This window comes from Capricornis sumatraensis, chromosome 15 (assembly GCF_032405125.1).
Source record: "Capricornis sumatraensis isolate serow.1 chromosome 15, serow.2, whole genome shotgun sequence".
Classification (NCBI taxonomy): domain Eukaryota; kingdom Metazoa; phylum Chordata; class Mammalia; order Artiodactyla; family Bovidae; genus Capricornis; species Capricornis sumatraensis.
The window spans coordinates 41,436,346-41,463,741 of NC_091083.1; the positions used below are offsets into that span (position 1 = coordinate 41,436,346).

A 27,396-nucleotide genomic window follows, 5' to 3' on the forward strand; every position below is an offset into this window, starting at 1 on the left:
GATGGTAATTCTGTGTAATTTTTACCTATTCTCTTTATGTAACAGAACAAGCCAGGTTCTTTTACTTTCTCTCATCCTTACACTTTATTCAAATTTTATTGCTTTTTTCTATGATATTTATTATTCAGCTAGGACAATTGCTAACAGGGATGTAGTTCACAGTTACTTTAACTCTCATCAAGGTTTTTTTTGGGGGGCGGGGGACATAGGTGGCCTGCGGGGTCTTTGTTCCCCAACCAGTGGAAGCAGAGATTCTTAACCACTGGACCGCCAGGGAATTCCCTCCTCAAATTTTTATTTAGCTCTCTTTTTTTCTTCTGTTTCTTTTTTGTTTGTTGTTTTTCACTTTTTTGTTTTATTTTTTTCCATTGCTCTCAAATTTTTAAAGTATCATATATCAACTAAACTTCTAAAATTCAGCACAGTGGCAGTTTTTCTTTCTTTTTTTAAAAAGATTTATTTTTGGCTGTGCTGGGTCATTGTTGCTGTGCTCAGGCTTTCTGATTTCGGGGCATGGAGGCTACTCTTCGTTGCAGGTTGCAGTGCTCAGGCTTTTCACTGTGGTGGAGTACAGACTTGAGGGTGTTGAGACGCATCCGCTAAATAGTGGTACACAGGTTTAGTGTTGCCCTGAAGCATGAGGAATCTGCCCAGCAGAAGCAGGGATCAAATCTGTGTCCCCTGCATTGGCAGGAGGATTCTTACCCACTAGACCACTAGGGAAGCCCCAGTTTTTAATTTTTAATTGTTATTTACCATATTTGTATTGAATGATGTGGAATTTCCTAAAAGACAATAAGAAGTCTGTAATAATACTACGGCAGTCTACCAAGTTAATTCAAGTTAATTTTATGGTTTCTTTATTACATTTATACAGTATATTAAAATAGTAGTTGGGTAGTTGAAATCTAAAAGTTTTAACTGTATCTAAACTATTTTTTAGATTTGAATGATACAAGGATGGGAACTACCTGTTCCAGTTTTACTGAAATCTGTTTCTTACATTTTTAGAGGCTTCGTGATGGAGTGATCAGAGACATTGAAAGGCAAAATCGGAAAAAAGAAAATATTCGTCTTTTGGGAGAACAGATTCTTCTGACTGAGCAACTTGAAGCAGAAAGAGAGAAAATGGTGTTGGCAAAGGGATCTCAAGAAACATGACTTGAAGTGTGTGTGAAGTATTGATGAAAGAGACAGCATTCAATGTGTGTGTTGATGAAGAACAGCTTAGTGAAATCTATTTTTTCTCACTGTCCTGTTAAACTTGATCAGAAAAAGGACAATGGCTCATATATTCTAGATAATGCCTTTAGAGCCCCTTGTGTCTGAGTAGAGGTGGGCAGACACCCTTCTGAGAGTTTCTGTTTGTGTGGTCAGCGAGGAGCCCTTCAAGCTTGGTGTCCAAGGATTGGGGTTGTTCCTGAGAACCCTGACCCTGTGAGCCGGGAGGGATGGAGGGTAGCATCCACCTGAGTGGTTTGATTAGTCGGCACGACGATGAAGCCACAAGAACATCAACCTCGGAGGGACTGGAGGAGGGGGAGGTGGAGGGGGAGACCCTGTTGATTGTGGAGTCGGAGGACCAGGCGTCCGTGGACTTGTCTCACGACCATAGCGGGGACTCTCTCAACAGTGACGAAGGGGATGTGTCGTGGATGGAGGAGCAGCTGTCCTACTTCTGCGACAAGTGCCAGAAGTGGATCCCGGCCAGTAAGGAGCTTCTTTCCTTTGCCCTGTCAGTTCCTGTGGGAAGATGTTTCCTAACCTATGAAAGAGACAAGAATGTGAAGGAGATCTAAATAAAAAGATAGCTCTTACATTTATTACTAGTTTAGTTGCTTAACTGCAGGTTTATATAAAACATAGACACGTTTGTCCTAATAAATATGACTGCCAACTTCTGTCACTTTGTTAAATTAACGTTCTTGATTGCCACCCAGTAAAAATTAGAAATTCTGTGTGACTTAAAGAATCAGCTGCATTTTTCTATCAGGGCCACATTACTGTGGATTTGCAACCAAATTCTAGGCCCAGCATAGAGCTGAAGTTCAGACTTATAACTCAGGTAATATTTAACTTACATGGAAAATAGCTGCGATAGTTTGCTGATACAAGGAATTAACAGATTAGAAATGTGTTGCGCCTGTTTTTAGTGTTTTCTACTTGCTGGTCTCCTTAATCTGCTGGTAGTAGACACACACACACACCAGGAGGTCCTTTGCCAGGCATCAGGGCAGTTACCGAAGCAGGGCTTTTCCATTAGATGGAGACTAGCAAAGACACGTATTGGAGGAGTACTCTGTGTACTGGAACCCGTAACCAGGTCAGAGAAATTTAGATATGTGTGGGTATGTGTATTTTTTGTTGTGAACTGGGTCATTTTCTGGTATGTGGAGATGTTTTTAAGATGGATTCAGCTATTCAGATTCCTAATTACTATTTAATAAAGTAACACCATTTTCACAGAAAGCAAACCTAAAATTTACTACCTATAAGCTAGTTTTGGGGCCTTCCTAGGTGGCTCAGGAGTAAAGAATCCAGTGCAGGAGACATGGGTTTAATCCCCAGGTCAAGTAGATCCCCTGCAGTAGGAAATGGCAGCCCATTCTAGTTATCTTGCCTGGAAAATACCATGGACAGAGGAGCTTGACGGGGCTATAGTCCGTGAGGTCACAAAGAGTCAGACACGACTGAGCACATTAGAGCGCGTGTGTGCATACGCACATAACACATGCACTGGCTAGTTTTTGCTCTTGAGCTGTCTCTGCTTGTAGATCCAGGGTTCTGGGTGGCTGGGTGGCCTGGGTGGCTCTCTCCTGTCCTCACAGCCTACACTGAAAACTGCCTTTCCTGCTGGGCACCTGCAACTGCTCCAGCCTCTCCTTCATGTCCTCCTCTCCCCGCAGATAATCCCCACAGAGCTCTGTAGCCAGGGTGAGCTTTTCATTCTCCACAAGCAGGTCTTTCTTCTCCTTGGGACTTTGCACATGTAAATTTCCTTTGTGGAACATGTGTCTTTGCAGCCTCTATCCTCCCCACACCCTCAGCACCTTTTTGCACCTGCCAATTCTAACCATCCTTCAGGCCCCAGTGCCCTGGCTTTTTCCAGCTCTCCTGTCTTCCTAGTGTAGGTTGGCATCTCTTTTGTGTGCCCTCACGTTGCCCTACTGAGCCCATCACGTTCCACTCCAGGGGTCTTCATGTCTCCCAGAGCTTCAGCATCCCTTGGGGAACTTCAGAAAATGCCCTGCATCTAGAGGTTGATTAACTTTGTGTGGGACAAGCCCAGGCATACTAAAACAAACAGCTTCTTGGGTGGTTCTGATACACAGGATGGAGAGCAGCTGTGATGCTGTTACCTGCTTGCCCCCCTGTGCCCCTTGCAACAGCTATAAGCCTCTGAGGGTGCTCAGCACATCTACCCTGGGCATCCTGTTCCCAGTTCCTAGCCCAATGGCACAGTGGGAGCTCAGATATTTCTTAAAGGATATGTGAGGAGACCGCTTGTAGGAGTCAGGAATGTTAACAGTTGGAACCCTACCTGTCTTCCCAATGTCCTTCTGAAAGTCAGGGAACCACGGATCTATCTTATTGGGCATGCACTTGATGTTAGAAGAATAACCTGCCGACTTGGGTTGGCTGAAAGAAAAATGGAAGACAGCCTGGGAAACTTGGAAAATGGTTGGTAAACTGATTAAACCTTTGGTTACCTCTGTTCTAGTGATGTATCTTTTTGTTTTCCTCCTAGGTCAGCTGAGGGAACAGCTCAGTTACCTTAAGGGTGATAATTTTTTTAGGTTTACCTGTTCTGATTGCTCAGAAGATGGCAAGGAGCAGTATGAGAGGCTGAAGCTGACATGGCAGCAAGTGAGTAAAGTTCTTCCTCTAGAGTTTGTGAGGTTGGTCTACTTCAGATTTATTGGAGTAAGTGTCTAGAGAATGAGGAACTTACATATGAGCTTTTGAGTTGTTTTGAGGGTCGCTTTATTTCACAGTGAAAATCATACTGAATATGTGGAGAAAAGAGTTCTTAGTAAAATTACTCACTGCCAACTTAGCACACTGGGTTTGAGATTCTTGAAAATCTCACCCACACAGTTTCATTTATATATAATACCAAATTTCTGATTTTAATCAAAGAGGTTCACATTTTTCTGGGAGCTGTTTTTAGAAAAATAAAACCATTCTAAAAAATGTGAAGATGGTGAGTCACTACACCACACCTGAAAACAACACAATATTGTAAAGAAACTGTGCTTCAGTTAAAAAAACAGTGAAGTTGGCCAACCTAACCCTGCGCAACTGTTGCCTGAATAGTATCTTATAATTGATCTCCAGGTTGTGTTAATTTTGGGCGGTTTGTTTTAATATGTTTATAGCAAGGCACCAATGGTATATGCAGCCTTTTAAGTTCTAAAAATAATGAATTAGACACTTGTGGCTCAGCTGGTAAAGAATCCGCCTGCAATGCGGGAGACCTGGGTTCGATCCCTGGGTTGGGAAGATCCCCTGGAAGAGGGAAAGGCTACCCATTCCAGTATTCTGGCTTGGAGAATTCCATAGACTTTATAATCCATGGGGTCGCAAAGAGTTGGACAAGACTGAGCGGCTTCCACTTTCATTTTCACTCTCGTTTTTTATGTTTATTCTTTCAACAAATACTGAGTGCATACCATGCCCCAGGCACTGTTCTAGGCCTGGAGAATAGAGTCTAGTCGAGACTAGCTAATTCTCATCCAGCTCTGTCTTTTCTATGGTGAATGAGACAGCCAAGATAGCCCCAGGCAGCTGACTTTCTGGACATTTATTTTAGATGATGAGCAGACAAATACATAGGTTAATTATCCCTAGCACTTTTTGCTAGGAGGGGAAATAAATAGGATAAAGAGAAGGTGATTTTGTTATACCCTCTAAGTCATTTAGATTGTAGTTGTGTTTGCAGCCTGGGGCTATCATCTTAATTATTGTTGCTTTTATTAGGACATCTAATGAAATCTGTCAATGGTGGTTTTAGGGAGCCTTTGTTGACTTGCCTGAAAATATGTGAATAGAAAATGAAGCTTGTACTGAGGATGTTTACAGTCTAATGAATATTATAACTGGGATTTTTTTTTTCCAAAGCATACATGGAATACTTTGTCTTGGCAAGATCAGATTCATATTAGCATTATTCTGATGTGTGCACACATAGGCAGATTTGGAATTATGGAAGGACTCTCTTCTTAAATTCTCTGTCCCCTTTTCAGTTTCGTTGACCCAAAATTAATCATTATTTTTATAAGGATGAAAACATGGTTTTGAATAGCATGTATAGCTTCTTGTCCATTTATGACTACAAAATTTTCTTTGGATGAGAAGAGAAATGTCTGAAAGGACAGTCACTGAAAATGTTAAAAAAGATGATTTCTTGATGGTGGACTTAAAATGGTTTTTACTTCCTTCTTTGTTCTTTTCTCTTCTATACAGTGTGTTATTTACATTTCCAGAAAGTACTTCTCCATTTGGGGCTGTGAATGCATTACCTGTGAAATACATGGTTGGGCCAGATGCAGTGGAGCTGAGGGTGTCATGCTCTCTGAGGATAAACAGAGCAGCCAGGCCTGTCAGGTCTCTGGCCCTTGTCCATGCCAGTTCCATCTTGGGAGAAGTTGGCCATGGCTGAGAAAGGCTAAACCCAGAGTAGATGGTACCTCACGTTATCTTCAGTTCTGAAATTCTGATAGTCTCTTGTTTCTGCCTCTGAAGGGCTTAGAAAATGTATCTGCAGGGGTGATGCTCAGAATATTTAGTAAAGGTCAGCACTGTCGGTCAGCAACGCCACCTGGAGCAGGCCCTGGGGCCTTCTGATGCCTGTGGTTAACCCAGCATTTAGTGCTGCCTTTGAATGATGGAGGGGATGGGCATGGGGATGCTTGGGACAGTCCTTACTCGTCACCAGCTCAGCCACACAGCAGCCTGGCGTTGGTGATGTGAGGAGCAAGTGCATGTGATTACAGGCTAAGTGATGCTCATCTGTGGAAAGCAAACAGGAAGTAGAATTCTGTACTGAAGTTTCCCCAGGGTGTTATCCTTCCCCTCCCTTGATGCCCACTCAAACAGCAAACATTCCTCCTGTTGGTGCTTTTCTCCCAACCTGTGCACTTGTGTTCCAGGTGGTCGTGCTGGCGATGTACAACTTGTCCCTGGAAGGCAGCGGGAGGCAGGGCTATTTCCGGTGGAAGGAAGACATCTGCGCCTTTATTGAGAAACACTGGACTTTTCTACTAGGAAATAGGTAATGTGACTTTTAAAAGTCTTATCCTTGAATGAAGATGTAAAGAACGAAATACACGTGACTTAAGACAGCCTAATGCAAGCCTTTAGAGCTTTAGCGTATACACTTGCAGCAGTTCCTAAGAATTTTTTAATCCACAAGATGATTTCACTTTAATAATCTCAGCAGAGGTGGGTATAATTACCAGCATATAAGTGTAGGTTTCCATACTTCTTACCCTACATCCGGGGGAAACTGCTGATTTCTACTGAGCAGGAAGATGTTTGAACAGATTCTTAGACTGTTGAAAAACAGAGTTTGATTAAATGAACCTGCATAATAGCTGGGTAGGTGACTAATTTGAGGACAGAGGACTATTATGTCCTTTTAGAATCAGTGCCTTATAGGAGGTCAGAAGAAGAGAAATAATGGCAGTTATTGACTGGACTCATTGAAGTTGCTCTTCATTAATTACTAGTGTTTGTCTTTATTAGCTCTGGAAGGTAGAAACCGTTGTGTACTTTTTGGCATTCATAACACTTTGCCAAGTCTAGGCAGATTCCCATGCATGTGGTTTATTCATTTGTTAGTCTTTTTTAAAAAAACTTACTTGTTTATTTATTATTTTTGGCTATGCTGGGTCTTTGTTGCTGCATAGGCTTTCTCTAGTTGCAGTGACCAGGGGCTGTTCTCTAGTTTCAATGAGTGGGCTTCTCGTTGAGGTGGCTTCTCTTGCTGCAAAGCACAGGTTCTAGGGCACACAGGCTTTAGTAGTTGTGATTCCTGGGTTCTAGAGCATAGGCTTAGTAGTCCTGGCACATGAGCTTAGTTGCTTTGTCACGGGGGACCTTCCTGGACTGGAGATTGAACCTGTACCTCCTGCATCGGCAGGTGGATTCCTCATCACTGAGCCATCAGGGAAGCTCCATATTGCTATTTTTAAAATGGATAAGTGACAAGGACCTACTGCTGTATAGCACAGGAAACTCTGCTCAATATTCTATAACAACCTAGTTGGGAAAATAATTTGAAAATGAATAGATACATGTATATGCAAAACTGAATCACTTTACTGTATACCTGAAATTATTAATCAACTATACTCAAATATAAAATAAAAAGTTAAAAAAATAGATACAGACACTTTGGAGATCTGACTTAATATGAAGTATATTGCAGTCCCTGGAAGATGGGACCTGTATATTGTAAGCCATATGTTTTGGGTGCTCAGCTGCTCAGTCGTGTCTGACTCTTTGTGACCCGATGCACTGTAGCCTGCCAGGCTCCTCTGTCCATGGAATTTTCCAGGGGAGAATATTGGAGTGGGTTGCCATTTCCTACTCCACATTTATTACTCTTTTTCATCATGATGCTTTGAATTTGCCCCTCCTTTGTGACCTGCTCCTTAGGTCATCAGATGTAGGGATGCCGGGCCACAGACATCCAGACCAGACATTGAAGCTGAAGGTACATGTGCATCGAGCAAGATTTTCATTGCTCTCAGGGATTTAGCAAGTTGGCAGTTGCATTGGCGGATTGTTTGAGACTGTGATTGTTAGTTGCCTTCTGAAGTCCTGGGTGAGATGCACGAATCCTGCAGATTTGGGGCAATATGGACACGATAAAGGTGGGCATGGGGAGTTTGTGCCTGTCCTCGCCCATGTCCTCAGATGCCCAGAAGTCACAGCTGTGCTGGAGTTGCTGCGGAATCGGGGAGAGGTGACTGTCTACAGGCTGCCATGAGAAGAAATAGATTCAGTGCCTTTTTACAAAAGGAGCTATTTTTGTTCTGGAGATATTTAGTGGTACTAAGAAAAGAATTGACAGTTTAACTGGTTCTTTTTCTTAAGGAAAGGAAATGTGTTGTCTTAGTTTAATTATATAGGTCTATTTATGGAACTGAATACACCCCATTTGTAAGGGACAGGGAAGGGAAAAAACTGATAAAATTAGATCTTGGCAGGTTTTCATGGTCAGTGCTGTTCTCCTTGGTGGATTGTCCTCTGGAAGAAGCTGGACCATAAATTACAGTCCATTTGGTCAATTTTAGCTCTGAGTACAGTAGTGTCTAATGACCTCACATCCTTCAGCCCCGTGACAGACAGCCGCACATGCCTTCCAGGAGCAGCTTGGCACAGTGTGGGGTCTGGGTGGACACACAGGACTGTGTCCTCCAATCATATCTGTGCTCTAATCTCCCGCTGCTGCTTCTGATCACAGAAGTGCTGACAAAGGGGTCGGCAGCCTTTGTCATTGCACCTCCCCGCACTGTTGCAGGCCCCGCCCCTCTGGCTGGATTGACTTTAAAGGAACTTAAGGGCTGGCACCTTCTTCCCCACCTTCACTTTCCTCTTTGTCCCTCTTTTGGAGCCAGACATTGAAGACTGCAGATGTTCGAAAGCAACCGCCTATACAGGGGCGATTAGTCTGCATGCATGCCCGGGGAAAGGCACAGGCTTAGACATGAGCCAAGAGGACCTTGAGTTTTCGGTCCAGCTGATTTCTGGCACAGAGACAACCTGCAGCCATCATGTCCAGTGAACCCTGGGGAAAGAAGAAAGACTGACGTCCAAATGTCCGATGTTTGTTTTCAACAGAGAAACCCTAAGGAATACAGAGAACCAGAAAGTATGACCCATTTGAAGGGAAAAAATAAACTAACCCGAAACTATCCCTAAAGAAGGACTTAATGGTGGATTTACTAGTCAAAGACTTTAGAACAGCTTAGAGATGCCCAGAGAACTAAAGGAAGAGGTGGGAAACGTCAGGCAACAAGGTGTGAATGAAACAGAAATACCATCAGACAGAAAACCTAAGTAAATAAAAAAGAAGTTCTGGAACTGAGAAGTACAATAACTGAAATGGGAAATTCACTAGAGGGATTTGAAGCCAAATAGGACAATGGGAAGAAAAGTGAACAGAGCTCCAGAGACCTCTGGAGTGGGTTCCCCTGGTCAGACCTCTGGGTGGGGGGTCTGGAAGTTTCAAAACCAGGTGAGATGGTGGCAGAAGAGAGGTACTCTGGGGCCAGAGGCTGGGAGTCACTCTGCCATCTCAGTGCTTAGGCCCTTTACAGTCTTTTCGTGTTTTTGTGGGGTTCTTTTGGTTTGTCTGTATTTGTCTAGTATATCTCTGTTCTTAAGGATATCTTTTTCCTTTGCCTTTTCAGCAGTATTTTCCATCTGTTAGACTGGCCTTTGTATTAAAGACGATTCTTCAGGATTTCTGGTCATTGGTTTATGTTTTTGAGGTAGAAATAGAACACTTTCCTTAAATAATAGACCAGTTTTTTACAGGAACCTGAGTACTTGACATTTTGTGGGCTGTGCATGCTCAGACGTGTCCAATTCTATGTGATCCCATGGACTGTAGCCCACCAGGATTTCCCAGCAAGAATGCTGGAGTGGATTGCCATTTCCTACTTCCAGGGGTCTTCCTGACCCAGGGATCCAACCTGTGTCTGCTGCATTGGCAGGCAGATTCTTTACCACTGTACCACCTGCGAAGCCCCAGTTAACATTTTACATATTAAAAATTTTTGATGTATACACTCTAGTGTAGTTATTTTTAAATGCTTGTTATGTTTTGGTTGCGGGGGTGGGGGATTTGGTTAGAGTTGGTTATTCCCCCGAGGCTCAGCTCTGTGTTTGTGGGACATACCATATAGTTTTATTCCTCTGCTACGTGAAGGCAGGTAGCAGAATGAGGGATGCCTCCGACTCTGTGGGTAAAATGAACCGCTTACCAGGGCTAAGGACTCTCCTGCTTGCTTTCCTGAGACTTGGTTTAACTGACACATAAAAGCTGCTGCTGCTGCTAAGTCACTTTAGTCATGTCTGACTCTGCGACCCCATAGACGACAGCCCACCAGGCTCCTCCATCCCTGGGATTCTCCAGGCAAGAATAGTGGAGTGGGTTCCCATTTCCTTTTCCCCATATATAAAAGCAGCTCAAGTTAAATAAAATTAGCCTGTTGTTGTCTTGTCGCTAACTTGTGTCAGACTTCATGGGCTGTAGCCCACCAGGATTTCCCAGGCAAGGATGCTGGAGTGGGTTGCCATTCCCTGCTCTAGAGGATCTTCCCAATTGGAACTCTATAATCATGTGGATTCTGATAAGAAGTGTTTTATGAGCTCTGTTTTATGGCGTTATTCCATTTAATCCTCTCAGCAGCCTTGCAAGTTTTATTATCCTGATATTAAAGATGAGGAACCTGAGGCAGCTGTTAATAGAAAGGGTGGTGGAGACAGGATTTGAAGCCATACAGACCCTGCTGCCTCTCCTTTACCTGAGGAGCTCTGTTCCTTCAAAGAGGCAGGTTCCATAGCCCATCCCAGACCTGGAGGCAGACTGCACCATCTAGGTAAGGAGAGAGTTGTAAAGCCAATAATTTTAAAATTCTCTCAGGAAGAAGACTTCCACCTGGTGGAGCACGGTCGCCGGCTGCCTCAGCGTGGGGAGCCCCATGTACTTCCGCTCGGGAGCTCAGGAGTTCGGAGAACCAGGATGGTGGAAGCTCGTCCACAACAGGCCCCCAACCCTGAAACCCGAGGGAGATAAGCTGTCTGCCTCCACTCTGAAAGTGAAAGGTACTGTCATGAGCCCAGAAATGCCAGTGTAGACGACCCATTTTTACTAGGTAGGCACCGTGGCCTCCCTGGAGCTGCTCTGCTCCACAGCTTTCTTCTAACACAGGTTTTTATGCTGTAAATAAATATTTTATGCTGTAAAAAAAATTTCGTAACTTCCTAATCAAGGAATCCCCTAAACAGAGGAGTCTGGTGCGCTACAGTCCATGGAGTCACGAAGAGTCAGGCAAGACTTAGCAACTTTATAAATATCCTTTGGTATCTGAAAGGTTGTCTATTTTCAGTAAGTTTTTTTTATGTTTTTAACCTTTTTAGTATGGAAAATGTTAAATATACAGATGTGAAGAGAGTCATTTAGTGAATCCCTTCACACTTTTGTCTTCACTTTAGCTGTTAACCCTGGAAATCTCCTTTTATCTCGTTTATCTGGGCCCCTGGGTGCTTCTTCCCAGCCCCCCACCCATCCACACCCTTGAGTTATTCAGAAGCAACTTCCAGGTATCAGCAGTTCCTTCTTAAATATTTCATTATTAGCCATAAGGATTCTTTCCTGTAACCTCATCATAATGGCTTTTTTCACTTATAAAAAACTAATGGTAGCTGCTTACTGTCACATATTGATCTGATTTTTTAAATCTAAAATTGTTTTGATAATAAACTTCTAACTTTTTAACAATGTAACTGGAAATAAATCACCTAGTATTGAAGGTATAAAGTCTGAAAGTCTCTCTCCCACCTCCCGCAGCTTAACTTCAGCAGAGCCACTGTTGTCTCTTGTGAGTGCTTTTAGAAGTCTTCTTTGTATTTTTAAGCGTTTTCTTAAAACAAAACTGGTTCGTACTGTATTACCTCTTCTCCAATTTTTCCACACTTACCAAGTATATCTTGGCCATCTTTCCATAGTAGTACATGTAGGTCTATCCTGAGGTCTATCCTGTTTCTTTTATTTCATTGCATTTCACTGAGTAGCTGCATGATAACTAAACCATTACCCTGTCGATGCACATTTTGGTTATTTCTGTTGTTTTTGTTATTTAAACAATACTGTAATTATGTACATTTGCCAATATTTTGTGATAAATTCCTGGAAATAGGTTATTGTATCAAAGGGCATATATTTATTCAAAATTTTAGTCATATTACCAAATTATCCTCCAAAAAGATGTGATAAACTTTATGCTCTACAAAAAAGACGTGAAAATACCCATTTCCCCCTGTGCTCTCTGAGCATTATCAAACTTTTAGTGTTAGTCACTCAATCGTGTCCAACTCTTTGTGACCTCATGCACTGTAGCCTGCCACGCTCCTCTGTCCATGGAATTCTCCAGGCAAGAATACTGGAGTGAGTTGCCATTCCCTTCTCCAGGGGATCTTCCCAACGCAGGGACTTAACCCAGGCCTCTTGCATTGCAGGTTCTTTATCATCCCTAAGCCATCCCAGTTTCTAAACTTTTAACCTTTACCAGTTCCAGTAAGTGAAAGACCATGTGGAAGGGTTTGTATTTGCATTATAATTCCTTTTTCTTGGTTAAGAGAAATCTTAATCTTAGTTCAGGGCATTCATTGAACATTTCTCTTTCTATGGTAGTATAATCACAATAAGTTAGTAAAAGTAGCTAACACTGAATCGATATTTAAAAATTTAGATCTTTTGTTCTTCACCAGCAGCCTCCAAACCAACTTTAGATCCCATCATCACTGTTGAGGGACTTAGAAAGCGAGCGAGTCGGAATCCTGTGGAATCTGCCATGGAACTGAAAGAGAAAAGGTCTCGGACTCAGGAAGCCAAGGATATCAGGAGAGCCCAGAAGGAGGCGGCTGGCTTTGCTGACCGGAGCAGCTCTTCCACGCCTGTCAAGTTCATCAGCCGAGGCCGCAGGCCCGACGTGATTCTCGAGAAAGGAGAAGTCATCGACTTTTCGTCCCTGAGCTCCTCTGACCGCACTCCACTCACAAGCCCATCGCCCTCGCCATCCCTGGACTTCTCCGCCCCAGGGACCCCGGCCTCTCACTCAGCCACACCCAGCCTGCTTTCGGAAGCCGACCTCATTCCAGATGTGATGCCGCCACAGGCCTTGTTTCATGGTGAGCTGTTGTTCTGGGGCCTCAGGGCCTGTGTGGCCCTTGGGGCAGTGAGTATGCTTTCCCTGGGGGGCAGTGGGGCCACATTTCCTCACTTGCTTTCCGTTCCTCACAGATGACGATGAGATGGAAGGAGACGGTGTCATAGACCCTGGGATGGAGTACGTCCCGCCCCCTGCCGGCGCAGCCACCTCAGGGACAGGGCTCGGGGGCAGAAAGAAGGTCAGGGCCCCCGAGCAGATCAAGCAGGAGGTGGAGAGTGAGGAGGAAAAGCCTGACAGGATGGACATTGACAGTGAGGACACAGACTCCAACACGTCCTTGCAGACGAGGGCTCGAGAGAAGAGGAAACCTGTGCTGGAGAAGGACCGGAAGCCCAAGGGGCCCAAGTTCACCCCTGTGAGCATCTATGAGGAGAAGCTGCTCCTCAGGCGACTGGAGGCCTGTCCTGGGGCCGTGGCCATGACCCCTGAGGCCCGGCGGCTGAAGCGGAAGCTGATCGTCCGGCAGGCAAAGAGGGACCGGGGGCTGCCGCTCTTTGACCTGGACCAGGTCGTGAACGCTGCACTCCTGTTAGTGGACGGAATTTACGGAGCCAAAGATGGAGGAGTTTCCAGGCTTTCGGCTGGACAGGCCACGTACAGGACGACCTGTCAGGACTTTAGAATCCTTGACCGGTACCAGGTGGGTGTTGTCTCGCTCTCCAACTCCTGGGACTGCGGCTCCCTGGTGTGTTCAGAAGAGTGGAAGAACAGTGAGGGGAGAAGTGCAAAGACGACTGGGCTGTGTTTATTTTAATTGTCCAACGTGAACATTTCTGAATACATCTGAGTTTAGGTTTCTGTTTTCCTTCTGGGTATTCTAGACAGAACCTAGACATTCTCTTCATATTCCTTAGTCTCTGAGGGCGGCTACTCATGGTCTGGGTTGTAGCTTTGATTGGCAGGTTTGTTGAGAATGTACAGTGTGCCAGTGTACTGGACACTGAGCTGAGCAAGAGTGAAGGCGTGGTTTCATCTGTGTAGTTAGGAGATGCCCTGCAGGAAGAGTAGTGGGTCAGCATGGTGTCCACCTGGCCAGAGGACACTGGTGTGTGAGCGCTCCAGGGACAGGTGATTCTACCACAAGTGCTGGACTCCACTTTCCCATGGCAGGAGCCAGCCAGTCTCTCTCCCTGTGTCTTGCTGGCATTGTTGCTAACCATTCCTTAACTAATTTTGCTATTCTGATGGCTATAAAATGAAGTCTTGTTTTTTTGTTTGTTTGTTTGTTTTTTGGATGCATTTCTTTGATTACAGGTGAAGTTAGAACATTCTCCTGTTTCCTGGTTGTTTGTGCATTGCGTGTCTGGACTGTTTGCATGTTTTCCTGTCTTCTTCTGTGGTGGTCTGGCCTTTTTACCTGTCTTCTCTGGACACTGGTTGGGTGTGGACTTTGCTGCTGGTATTCTGGTTACCCAGCACTGCACTGCATGTGGGGCTGTTCTTCCCGGTGCTGGGCCTTTGCCTATGGGCCTTTCTATTTGAAATGCTCTTTCTTGAGTTCTGGAATTTCTTGGCATCTATTTGTTTGGAGCACTCCTGTTATTTGGCTGTTGGACCCTCTTAACCAGAGGTTTGCAAGCCTTTTCTCTGAGGGGTCAGAGAGTAAATAGCTGTAACTTCGCTAGCCAGCTCAGCTGTGTGGTATGAGGGCAGCATACACGACTGATGAAAGGCGTCACTGTGCACCAGAAACAGTATGTACGAAAGCAGGCTGGATTTGGTCTCTGGGTTCTGTAGTTTCCAAAGACCTTCACTTCAGCTGGATCTCCTTCTTGGGAAGCTGTAACCTGCCTGCCTGCATCTTAGGAACCTTGTGGGGAGAGCAAGGAGCTGACCATGCAGTTGTTAAACTTCCCCTGAGTCTCCCTGTTTTCTGGACAGAACTTCCACCCTTGGCTGCATCAGAATCTCTCATTGGAGCCTGCAGAGAATCTGGTCTGCCTTGAAGGGAGAAGTTGTTTCTGTATGTGGATGGCAGAAGTGTCATTGGAGCTTTAATACCTCTTGACCCAAGAGACCCCTCAGTCTATGGCCCCCTGCCCGCCCTCAGCTTCAGTTGGACCTGATGTCCTTGCTGACCTGAGGCACTGGCTCTGACCTGTCCTCACGGCCACCTTAGGTTTGGGCTCTCCTGGTCTTAGTCACTTGCCGCTTACTCATATGCTTTTGTTGCTGTCATCTGGTCACCTGTTCTTTGTTCCTTTTAACCCCTATACTTAACTGTTAAAATTATGAAAGGCATCGTACCCATACAAGAACACATACAGGTATAGTTTGGAGGTTAATAAGATCAATTACTGTGGGTTAAGAAACAGGGCATTAAAACCACCTAATTCTGCAGCCTGCCCACTCCCCCAGAGGAAGCGACTCTTAGTGTTAACTCTTAGTCACTTTTAGTGTAGTGACTTTTAGTGTTAACCATTCCTTCTGTCTTTTTAAACTCTTTATCCATAAACAGTGTAGGAAGCATGGATGGAGCATGCTTCTATTAGATGAAGGCTTCCAGAAGAAGACAGACTTAATGTGTTTTGCAGGTCACTGATGCAGACTGAATTGTGTCCCCAAACGTGTGTTTTGTCCTGACTCCTGGTGCCTGTACATGTGACCTCATGTGGAAATAGGGCCTTTGCAGATACAGGTAGTTAAGCTGAGGTTGCATGGGGCAAAGTGGGCCCTTAGCCCAGCATGACTGCTGTCCTTCCAAGAACAGGAGAGACATACAGGAGAGATGCCCTGTGATGGCCCAGGCAGTGGTTCGAGCAGTGTGTCTGCAGAGCTGAGGAGCACAGGCCTTGAGGCCACACCGAAAGCTGAGAAAAGGGCCTGGCATAGGTTATCCCTTGGAGCCTCAGAGGGCACAGCCCTGCTGAGGGGTCTTACTGCTCCGCACACAGCTTTTCAGTTCAGTTCAGTCTCTCAGTCGTGTCTGACTCTTTGCGACCCCATGAACCGCAGCACGCCAGGCCTCCCTGTCCATCACCAATTCCCAGAGTCCACCCAAACCCATGTCCATTGAGTCGGGATGCCATCCAACCATCTCATCCTCCGTCGTCCCCTTCTCCTGTTGCCCTCAATCTTTCCCAGCATCAGGGTCTTTTCAAATGAGTCAGCTCTTCACATCAGGTAGCCAAAGTATTGGAGTTTCAGCTTCAACATCAGTCCTACCAATGAACACCCAGGACTGATTTCCTTTAGGATTGACTGGTTGGATCTCCTTGCAGTCCAAGGGACTCTCAAGAGTCTTCTCCCACACCACAGTTCAAATGCATCAATTCTTCGGCGCTCAGCTTTCTTTATAGTCCAACTCTCACATCCATACATGACTACTGGAAAAACCATAGACTTGACTATATGGAACTTTGTTGGTAAAGTAATGTCTCTGCTTTTTAATACACTGTCTAGGTTGGTCATAACTTTCCTTCCAAGGAGTAAGCGTCTTTTAATTTCATGGCTGCAGTCACCATCTGCAGTGATTTTGGAGCCCAGAAAAATAAAGTCTGACGCTGTTTCCACTGTTACCCCATCTATTTGTCATGATGGGACCGGATGCCATGATCTTAGTTTTCTGAATGTTGAGCTTTAAGCCAACTTTTTCACTCTCCTCTTTCACTTTCATCAAGAGGCTTTTAATTGTTCTTCACTTTCTGCCATAAGGGTGGTGTCATCTTCATATCTGAGGTTATTGATATTTCTCCTGGCAATCTTGATTCCAGCTTGTGCTTCTACCTGCACCTGAGTTCTCTGCCTTCCTTATTCCTGGTGCCAGACAAAAGTGGTGCTGCCAGTTGCATTGTAGGAGGGTTCTGCAGGACAGATTGGGCTGGTTCTCACTTCACCCAAAGCCAGCTCCAGATTCTGGCTTGAAATCTCTTAATTTTTATCTATCTGCTTCCTAGTTACTGTGGTTTCTTCTGATCTTTTTGTTCTTGTGTATTTGCCTTTTATTTATTTATTTTTAAAGTCTGTTTCTATAGTTGTGGTGGGGTTTTGGGAAGAAGTAAAGTTAAATGTTTGTGTTTCATACCCCATCTTAACCTGGAATATTAGTATCACTTTAATAGTTACCTAGGGGAGCAGCTGTAAATGCGTTTGTTCAATCCACTTGCCTTCTGGTCCTCTGATCAGTACATTCACAGCTGTAACTGTCCCTGTGATATTTTAGCCATTACTCATGACTTTTGAAATGATGTGACTTTTCTATATTTTAGTATTTAGTGTTTTGGAATTTTTGTTAACCTTTCCTGTTTAACCCAAGAGTAATTTAGTGCTAAATAACTCTTAGTTTTCAGATACATGAGAATTTTATACTATCTTTTAGTAATTGATTTAATTTCTAATCAGATTATATTGTAGTCAGAGAAAATAGTCTGTGACGTTGATGCTTTTCTATAGAGAAAATCGTATGTTCCATTTTTATTCTTTTTATAGGTCTTAAGACACGTATTTCTTTTTCTGTATTATTTTTTTAATATTACCATGTGATCCTCGCCCTGCAAACAAAAAACTACCTCTGCCTGCTCTCATTTTCCTTCTTTCCATTGTGTTGCTTATTTAGTCAACAGTAAACCTCACTAAACTTAAACTTTTCATTCACTTCCCATCATTTCTTCCAGGTTAATTTCTTGCTGAAGCACTTTTTATAACAGTTCTTAAAATGTGGTCTTTTTGAAGTTCAGAACATCCTCACTCTCACATTTCAATGATAGTATAGCTGGATATAAAATTGTCATTTTTTCCCCTGTTGACATTTAGCATCACCACTTCATCATCACTTCACTATCAGCTTGTTCCTGGAGCTGCGTTGTCATTCTTAATACTTGCTTCTTTATAGGTGGTCATCTTCTTTTATCCTGCTATGCCATGGAAGCTTTCACAGTTTTCTCTTTGTTTTTTATATTTATTTGTATTCACACACTTTGAGTGCTTTCACTTTCATTGGCACCTCTGCCCTTTTGTTACAGGTGACCGATAGGCTCCTTAGCGTTTATCCTCCTTGTTCTGTGAGCTCCTTGGATCTGTGGTTTTGGTTTGGTGTCTGATTAACTTGGAGAAATTCTCAGCTGTTACCATTTCAGGTATTTCTTCTGTCCTATGTGCTCCTCCTGCTATTCTCATTTTGCATATGTTACACTTTTAGTAGTTACACCACAGTTTTTAGATATTCTGTTCCTTTCTGGGTGGGGGGAGGGGGTGGGCGTTTTTCTCCTCTCTGCTTTTCAGTTTTGGCATTGGGTCTCAGCAGTTGGCTTAAAGTATTCAGAAAACCATGTTGAAAACAGATGTACTGTCATCCAGGCTCTGTTGTTCCATTTACAAAGCACAGGCTGTGTAGACAGAGCATAAATGAGATGGTGAGTTGAACACTGGCTTCAGCTTAACACCACCAGCTGCATTAGCCCCTCCTCATAAGAGAGTCAGCCTATACGTTGAAGCTTTGAAGCCTGAAGCCAGGTACTGACTTCTTCTCTCTAGTTATTAAAGTCCTGGATGGCAGCTTCTTCCAGTGGACGACTGTTCCATCTACATTGACAATCTGTGGTTTGGTGCAGCCACCTTCTGTCACTATCTCACCTAAGTCTTCTGTATGACTTGCCACAGCTTCTGCATCAGCACTTGCACTTCTGTCAGGGAAACAGATGGCTTCTTGCCTTAAACTTCATAAACCTTAAACCTCTACAAGCCTCAAACTTTTCTTCTGCAGCTTCCTCACCTCTCAGCCTTCATGGAATTGAATGGAGTTAGGGCCTGGCTCTGGATTAGACAGTGACTTAAGACAGAGGAGGTCCCTGACACCAGGAGCAGGGAGATGACAGTACTGAACCAGCAGGGACGTTTCCTCCACATGAGTGCCATGGGGAGCAGGGGTGGGAGGTGGACTGCACCTTTTGTGGAGGTGATGCTCGAACCATGTCCTGATCTGCAGGAGGAGCCCGTCCAGGAAGGTTCAGGGCAGGAAGACCCCGAGGCAGGATTTCATTTAGCATGTGGGGTGGGAATGTCTTAATGGCAGAGGACCAGGCCGATGGGGTTGTGGATCCTGCAGGGCATGGGACAGTAGTCTGCATTGTATTCTGAATGCACAGCTGGAACCCATGTAGGAGTTTCAGACCAGGAAGGTGACTTTTATTAGTTTTTAAAAGTAGGCTCTGGCCTTGTGTGGAGATGGATGGGGTGGCATGAGGGTGGCAGGGAGGAGCCCAGTAGGGCGCAGGAGTAGTTCATGGACCAGGCAGAAGCTAAGGATGGTTAACCTGGTGTGGAAGCCAGGGAGACAGATAGGGTGAGGACTGTGCATACCCGGGGTCTCACAGACCTCACCTCCACATGCTGACTTGACGCTGTTCACAGGCTCAGTGGCTGGTGTTACCTGTTCTCAAGTTGCATATTACCCCAAAACTTAGTAGCTTAAAACAATAACTAATTCTTCTGAGTCTGTGGGTTGACTGGGTTCAGCTGGGTATTTTTCTACTTCATGAGCTGAAGGAAGGGGCACCCTGTGGCTCCACTTAGCTGGAGCTTGGTCCACTAGAGCATGTTTACATGTGGCCACTAGCCCTTCAATGTTCCACCTGGGCACCGCAGCAGCTGGACTCGAGGAGGAAGCCACCAGCTCCCTTATGGCCTGGGCTCAGAGGTCCCAGAATGTTGTTACTTCTGCCATGTTCTGACCTGTCAAGGCCTACCTCAGGCCTGCCAGGTTCCAGAGGAGGGGACATTGACTTCGCCTTTTGATACAGGAGATGGGTGTGCCTTCAGGCTCAGGAGGAAACGGGCTGTACTTGGAAACTGTGTTCCCCAAGTTTGAATTTCACTTGAAAACTCATATAGTCCTGGCAGAATTTCAGAGTTGATTGGCCTCTGAAAGTTTTGGTGTCCAGTTTGGGAAAGTAATCAGAGCAAAATTATTAAGAAAGGGATTCATGCTCTTCTTCCAGCAAAGTTATTTTCTAGCCCAAGAGCAAGCTGATTCTACAAAAACAACTCAGGTTTCTAAACTTCATCCAACCCCTGGCAAACCGCTTTGTAAATGTATTTTTTAATCTTCCATCTGAGCTGTTTGCTATGAAACCTAATTGTCCGTGTTCTGTTATGACATGACTGAGGGCCCTTGAGCAGCCCTATGTGGAGAGGAGGCATCTGCAGGCCTGTGGGGAGCAGGGACCATGTCTCCTGGACCCTCTGGTTAGTCCTTTCCGCTCACACTGTGTTGTAGGGATAATAATCTACGTCACTTCTACTTTTGTGAGATTTACTCAGTAGAGACATATTGTAATAAATCCATATAAACATGCAGCAGTGATTTCTGCCATGGTAACAGAGACCCTTCATGAGACAGGAGCCGTGTGTGTGTGTGTGTGCGCGCATGTGTGTGTGACCCACCTGATGCTTGGGCTGACTGATATTTGATGAATGGATTCAAGGTGCCTTATAGACAACATGAAACTTGGAGATACTATACATAACTTAAAAAAACTTTTTAATTATTTTGCCTTTAAACTATTAAACTGCAATTAGGTTTTCATATCCAGTTTTATGCAAAGGTACCTATGAAGTTTTTATGAACCTTAAATTTTCCCGTTGAGTCCTGCAGAAAGACCTACTTTCTGACACATAAAAATGTACTAAGTACTACTCATCTGTAGAAATGAAACCAGCCCTTTGAGTAATTTTATTTTTGTATAACTGGTCTGTCTTTCTCACAGACTGCCTTGCCATCCAGGAAAGGATTCCGGCACCAGAGCACGAAGTTTCTGTACCGTTTGGTGGGATCAGAAGATATGGCTGTGGACCAGAGCATCGTCAGCCCATACACGTCTCGGATCCTGAAACCCTACATCAGGTACACAGAGGAGAGCTGTGGCACGAGCAGTGGCGCTTGGGTTTTGAGCCAGCCCCATCCTCCCCAGATCTGTGAACTGGCATTGGCAAGGACCAGGCCTCTGCTCTATGTCTAGTCTTGTCCTGAAACAATATGCAGCATGTTTCAACTGTATATTATTATAGAAAGGTTGGTCCCTTTGAAAGAAATATACAAGGCAAGAAGATAAGTCAACTCTGTGAGGTTTCATTCTGATTATCATACTCATTGTTTTATTTTAAATTTCAAATTGTACATAGTTGTCTGCAAAAGGAAACCAGGGGATGGTGGGACCTGTCCATGGACTGATGATGAATATCCCATGTACGCAGCACCTGGACAGTGAGCTGGCCAGAGAGTTCCCACCCCCACCCGCACTGGGCTGCACATGACTGACAGTTATCTCTGCCACCCCAGTCATGTGTCCTCCTGGCCCAGCCCCCCACCCTCCCCCGGGGAAGACCCATGGGTCAGCATACAAGCCTGCTCCTTGCCCCAGGGTCTCCGGCTGTCGAGGCGGAGTTGGGCCTTCCTCCCCGGGCTCTGTCCTGGGTCAGAGGGTGGAATTAGAAGCCGTTTCTGTTTCCGCAGTCCATTCATTAAGGCTCACCAACACTAGTGGACTTCCTGGCAGGTTCCAGAAGGTCTTGTCTGACGAATGTTAGTAGAGATAATTTTTAAGTGTCATACCAGAAGAATACTGTAGCTCTTAAGTGGGCTGACATATAAAGTAGTGCAAATTAATTTAAAATTTTCAGCAGATCAAGGAGCATTGTGAATCAAATGGCTGGGAGTAATGGATATTTTCCTTGTCTTCTGTGTGTTTCTTTTCTGGGTTCTGGAGGCGTGATTATGAAACAAAGCCACCCAAACTGCAGCTGCTCTCCCAGATTCGCTCCCACCTGCACAGGGGGGACCCGCACTGGACACCAGAGCCAGACGCCCCTCTTGATTACTGCTATGTCCGGCCAAATCACATCCCAACCATAAACTCCATGTGTCAGGAGTTCTTCTGGCCTGGTATGTTCTCCCTATCCAAGCTCAGCAGATCCACCTTCCGTATCGTTCACTTCAGCAGTTTTTAAAACTAGTGTGTGTGTCATGTGACCCCAAAACCTTTACTCATGTGATTTCATTCAGTTTGTCTGCTCATATAGACAGTTTAAAGTATGAACATCTCTTTCTTTCCTAAGATCAGGAAGTGCAAGCAGTTCAGTTCAGTTTAGTCACTCAGTTGTGTCTGACTCTTTGCGACCCCATGAACTGCAGCACGCCAGGCCTCCCTGTCCATCACCAACTCCCGGAGTCCACCCAAACCCATGTCCATCGAGTTGGTGATGCCATCCAACCATCTCATCCTCTGTCGTCCGCTTCTCCTCCTGCCTTCAGTCTTTCCCAGCATCAGGGTCTTTTCAAATGAGTCAGCTCTTCGCATGAGGTGGCCAAAGTACTGGAGTTTCAGCTTTAGCATCATTCCTTCCAAAGAACACCCAGGGCTGATCTCCTTTAGAATGGACTGGTTGGCTCTCCTTGCAGTCCAAGGGACTCTCAAGAGTCTTCTCCAGCACCACAGTTCAAAAGCATCAATTCTTTGGCACTCAGGTTTCTTTATAGTCCAACTCTCACATCCATACATGACCACTGGAAAAACCATAGGCCTTGACTAAACGGACCTTAGTCGGCAAAGTAATGTCTCTGCTTTTTAATATGCTATCTAGGTTGGTCATAACCTTCCTTCCAAGGAGTAAGCGTCTTAATTTCATGGCTGCAATCACCATCTGCAGTGATTTTGGAGCCCAGAAAAATAAAGTCAGTCCCTGTTTCCACTGTTTCTCCATCTATTTGCCATGAAGTGATGGGACCAGATGCCATGATCTTAGTTTTCTGAATGTTGAGATTTAAGTCAACTTTTTCACTTTCCTCTTTCCCTTTCATCAAGAGGCTCTTTAGTTGTTCTTCACTTTCTGTCATAATGATGGTGTCATCTTCATATCTGAGGTTATTGATATTTCTCCCAGCAATCTTGATTGCAGCTTGTGCTAACTCCAGCCCAGTGTTTCTCATGATGTACTCTGCATATAAGTTAAATAAGTAGGGTGACAATATACATCCTTGATGTACTCCTTTTCCTATTTGGAACCAGTCTGTTGTTCTGTGTCCAGTTCTAACTGTTGCTTCCTGACCTGCAGACAGATTTCCCAGGAGGCAGGTGAGGTGCTCTGGTATTTCCATCTCTTTAAGAATTTTCCATAGTATATTGTAATCCACACAGAAGCGAGCAGTTAAAGCAATAAACAGTGCCATTTGTTCCTCTTCCCTGTTTGTCTCTGGTTTCAGAAGAAACGGTTCACCCTGTTATCTCCCGCATGTATCAAGATCCCAGGTTATACCCATCAGCACCACAGGCTGGTGGCTTGGGTGTGTCTGGACACTTTTGATGTTTGCTTAATTCTGTGTGCTTTGTTTACTTAACTGGTCCTTGGTGTTAGTACAGCCAAGAATTGTTTTTTAAAAGCCAAAAACCCCAATCACAGACTTTGAAAATAATAGACCCAATGCGATGTCATTTTATCAGCCTTACCATGACCGTATTATATATAGTCTCTGAAGTCATTGATTAAAGGAACACTCTATCATTGCTAAATGTAAGTATGTTCTTTGTGGCTCTGCTTTGAAATGTAAAGGAAATAATATGTCTTCTAGGGGCTGGATAAGATTTTGTTAGGATGTCAGTGCATGTAGTGGGGGGGTGGGATGGGGCTGAAAGGAATGTTCTGGGAGTGTCTGCCTCTTCCTGCCTCTGCTCAAGGTGGCTTCCAAACAATAAGCGTGGAATTGTGTGATGTTTAACTCCTTTATTGTAAAAAGTGACACTTGTACCAAAGAGCTTGTCAGTGGTCTGTGTATGAGGTAAAGAACATGACGATTTGGGCGGTCTCAGATCTTCCGTTCAGGTCTGGGTATTTCTCATCTCACCTGAGGCAGATTCCTGAGGCAGGGCGTTGGGGTACGTGCCAGCTGGCACACATGGCCCAGAGGCCAAGTGCAAAGCCACTTGTGTCCACTTCCAGCCTGCGTGCGCTCTCCTACCCACCCTGTCCCGCTTCTTTTCTTTTAACATGTGTACGCAGACCAGATGATGCAAATTTTGGTATTTATGTGTGGCGTCTGCAGTGGTGTTTCTGTCTGCAGTCTGGGTGTTTTTAGCAGGCAGGTGCAGCTGAAGCACAGACTGAACAGCCTGCCGCTCACTCATCCCAGAACTTGGGCTGACTGATTCTCTCCATAGGCGTCGACCTGTCCGAGTGCCTGCAGTACCCTGACTTCAGCGTTGTCGTCCTCTATAAGAAAGTCATCATCGCCTTTGGCTTCATGGTCCCTGACGTGAAGTACAACGAAGCTTATATTTCGTTTCTGTTTGTCCATCCTGACTGGAGGAGAGCGGGGATCGCGACTTTCATGATTTATCATCTGATTCAGGTATGTTGTCTCTGCTCACTGTCTGCCCACCTGCCTTGAGTTGACCTGAAAGGCTTGGAGTGTGGACAGGGCCAGAGCCAGTCAACACCAGGTGAAGGGGAGCCAGCTCTGTCGTCCACAAAGTTATTTACACCTAGACAGAAGCCTCACCCCTAAAGAAGTCACTCCTCAGACCCAAGTTTCAAAGAAATCCGTTTGTGGACATGTGTAATAAATCAAATGAGGTGAGTACAGAGGTAAGAGCCTGCAACACTCCGACTGCCTTTTTTTTTTTTATAGTTACTTTTTATTTGGCTGCACCAGGTCTTACTTGCAGCACGTGGGATCTTTGATCTTCATTGCAGCAGTCAAACTTTAAGTTGCAGCACATGGGAATCAAATTCCTGGTCATTCCCTGACCAGGAATCGAACCCACGCACCCTGCATTGGTTGCGTGGAGTCTTAGCCACTGGACCACCTGGGAAGTCCCGGACTCTCCATTTTGTAACTGCTTCTGGTCTTGGAGTCACCACCGTGGTGACTGAGAAGTGGGGGTGAACATGTGATTTTTAGTTCTTAGGTATTTTTAACCATTTTAACAAAACCATTTATCAGGGATTTCCCTGGTGAACTAGTGATTAAGACTGCACTCCCAATGCAGGGGGTGCGGGTTCCGTCCCTGGTTGGGGAACTAGATCCTGCATGCCACCCAGCATGACCAAAACCAAAAAAACCTCATGCTATCAGCAGTAGGTATATTCTGTTATCGCTGCTTGTTTTCAGTTTTACTGTCACTGTGTAAGCTGCTGTGAACCTTCTAAGTAATCCATCCTTTGATGAATCTGTATCACCTTTGAGGAAGATAGACCATATATCTATATACAAATACCAGAAACACAGGCAAGGTTTTTTTTTTAACCCCCGAATTCATCTGGTGACTTACTTAGAAGCCATTCGGTATGGAGCATTGTCTGTCACATAGGCAAGATTCTTTTTAAATAGGAGATGGTGAATGTTTTTTCCCAGTTTTTAATGAAACTTGCTCAATAATTCTCACATGTTGGCATCTGTCCACCTTTGATGAGGCCTCTTCGTATAGGAAGCCTTAAGGACCCTGGGGTTGTAAAACCTCCAGGACTCATGAAGTCCACAGTCTCAGCACCTCCTCACTAAAGAGCCAATTCTGAGTTTATGTAACTTCCATTGCTCTCTTCTGTGTTGTTAATTAAAGAATCTGAGAACCTGCCTAGCTGCAGTAGAACAGACCCCCCTCTTTTTCCCCATGGGACAAGGCTGGTGCTACATGAAGAAACCTCAGTTCTGAGAAGTCTGGGAGTGCTGAGGGGGTCTTTGGGATTCAGAATGTCCCTAGGGGATACCCAGCTTGTATAATTAAACAGAAGTATTGAGGTTTCATACCTGGTCACATAACTTGACATCTTTCCTCGTAGGTCCAGGGTGGGAGCATTTATGATTGTCTTGCAGGATGACATCTAGTTTTTAAAAACAGAACGTCTGATCTTGTCCCTTGTTTTTTCAAGGTTGTCATAGGGTTTGGTATTGTTACGCTGGATATACTTAAATGTAACTGAATTATAAAACAGTTGGCAGTGAAATATCCCCAGTGGCTCTTTGCTCCAGAGAGAAAAAACTGGAGGTTTTACAAACCAGGGTCCTTAAGGCTTCCTATACTAAGAGGCCTCATCAAAGGTGGACAGACACCAACATGTGGGAATTACTGAGCAAGTTTCATTAAAAACTGGGGAAAAACATTCAATCCGCTTACCGTCCGCCACCTCAGTCTCGAACGTTTCAGCGAGGGTTCTTGGGTTCCCCAACAGGCGCTGGCTGGTGGTCCCGTGCCCCAGCCTCAGGCCGGACTCTTCCAGCCTCTGTACCTGACTGCCTTAACGTCAGGGACTCTCTCCACCCACTCCTTTTCCCCGAGGCCCTCTCGTTCTCACTGTGTGCTTCTCCACTCTCTTGCAGACCTGCATGGGCAAGGACGTGACCCTGCACGTCTCCGCCAGCAACCCTGCTATGCTGCTCTACCAGAAGTTCGGGTTCAAGACGGAAGAGTACGTCTTAGACTTTTATGACAAGTATTACCCCCTGGAGAGCACGGAGTGTAAGCACGCGTTCTTTCTGCGTCTGCGACGCTGACGGGAGCGCGGCTCCTCACGGGGCGCACGCTTGGAGGAGAGGGCTGACGTGAGCGTGGCTCCTCACGGTGCACGCACTTGGAGGAGAGGGCTGACGTGAGCGCGGCTTCTCACGGGACACACGCGCTTGGAGGAGAGGGTTGACGTGAGCGCGGCTCCTCACGGGGCGCACGCTTGGAGCAGAGGGCTGACGTGCGCGTGGCTCCTTATGGTGCACGCACTTGGAGGAGAGGGCTGACGTGAGCGCGGCTCCTCACGGTGCACGCACTTGGAGGAGAGGGCTGACGTGAGCCCGACTCCTCACGGCGCACGCGCTTGGAGGAGAGGGCTGACGTGAGCGCGGCTCCTCACGGAACACGCGCGCTTGGAGGAGAGGGCTGACGTGAGCGCGGGTCAGCCAAGACTGCCAGGTGTGCCGACCTTCAGCCGAGAGCGCGTTGAGCCAGAAAGGCCTGAGCTGATGTTCCTGAGGAGAGAAGTTCTGTCCCATTTAAAGTGAGCAGGGTGATTGTAGTCCAAGATCCTTGCTGTGTCCACTAGGCCCTGCGCCGTCCTGGTGACGACCACATGCTGACTCAGCCTGTCCCAACCCGGCTGTGCTGTCCCCAGAGCGGGGCATGCGCTGACTTTGGTTACAGTGTCTTGTGTGAGATGTCACCTGACCTTTCTCCTGTGAGCATGTCCGGCTGGGGCCCTGGCCTGGAAGGCGAGAGCTGTTCTCCTGTCCTGTCAAGTGAGGTCAGTTTGGGGCTGGAGGAGCTGGGCAGCCTGCTGTTTGATTGTGCCCCTGACGGAGGTGTGCGGTGGTGGAGGGTTCAGCCGTGGACAGACACACCTCGCATCTGCCGGCCGAGGCTGTTGGCTGGCTTGTGGAGAGTGGAAGTGGACCATCAGTCAGGTGCTTTTGGATTTAGTAGAAATGCTTCCTACAGTATCAAATGTTCTCAAA

General features: G+C 45.4%; 1 protein-coding gene across 5 annotated transcripts; it reads left to right on the forward strand.

Annotated features, from left to right (window-relative positions):
- Nucleotides 1–1,451: 1,451 nt before the first annotated feature.
- KAT14 (lysine acetyltransferase 14) lies at nt 1,452–27,396 on the forward strand. Of its 5 annotated transcripts, none has more exons than XM_068986970.1 (10): nt 1,452–1,710; nt 3,749–3,867; nt 6,153–6,274; nt 10,661–10,842; nt 12,508–12,927; nt 13,040–13,608; nt 20,672–20,808; nt 21,671–21,846; nt 24,116–24,306; nt 26,275–27,396. In XM_068986970.1, the coding sequence occupies exons 1-10, from the start codon at nt 1,452–1,454 to the stop codon at nt 26,446–26,448; spliced, it is 2,349 nt and encodes a 782-aa protein (XP_068843071.1). In that variant the 3' UTR covers nt 26,449–27,396. The 5 variants fall into 5 exon arrangements, with proteins under 5 accessions (XP_068843071.1, XP_068843073.1, XP_068843074.1 ...); XM_068986972.1 differs by having other exon boundaries at nt 21,737–21,846; XM_068986973.1 differs by having other exon boundaries at nt 20,672–20,721.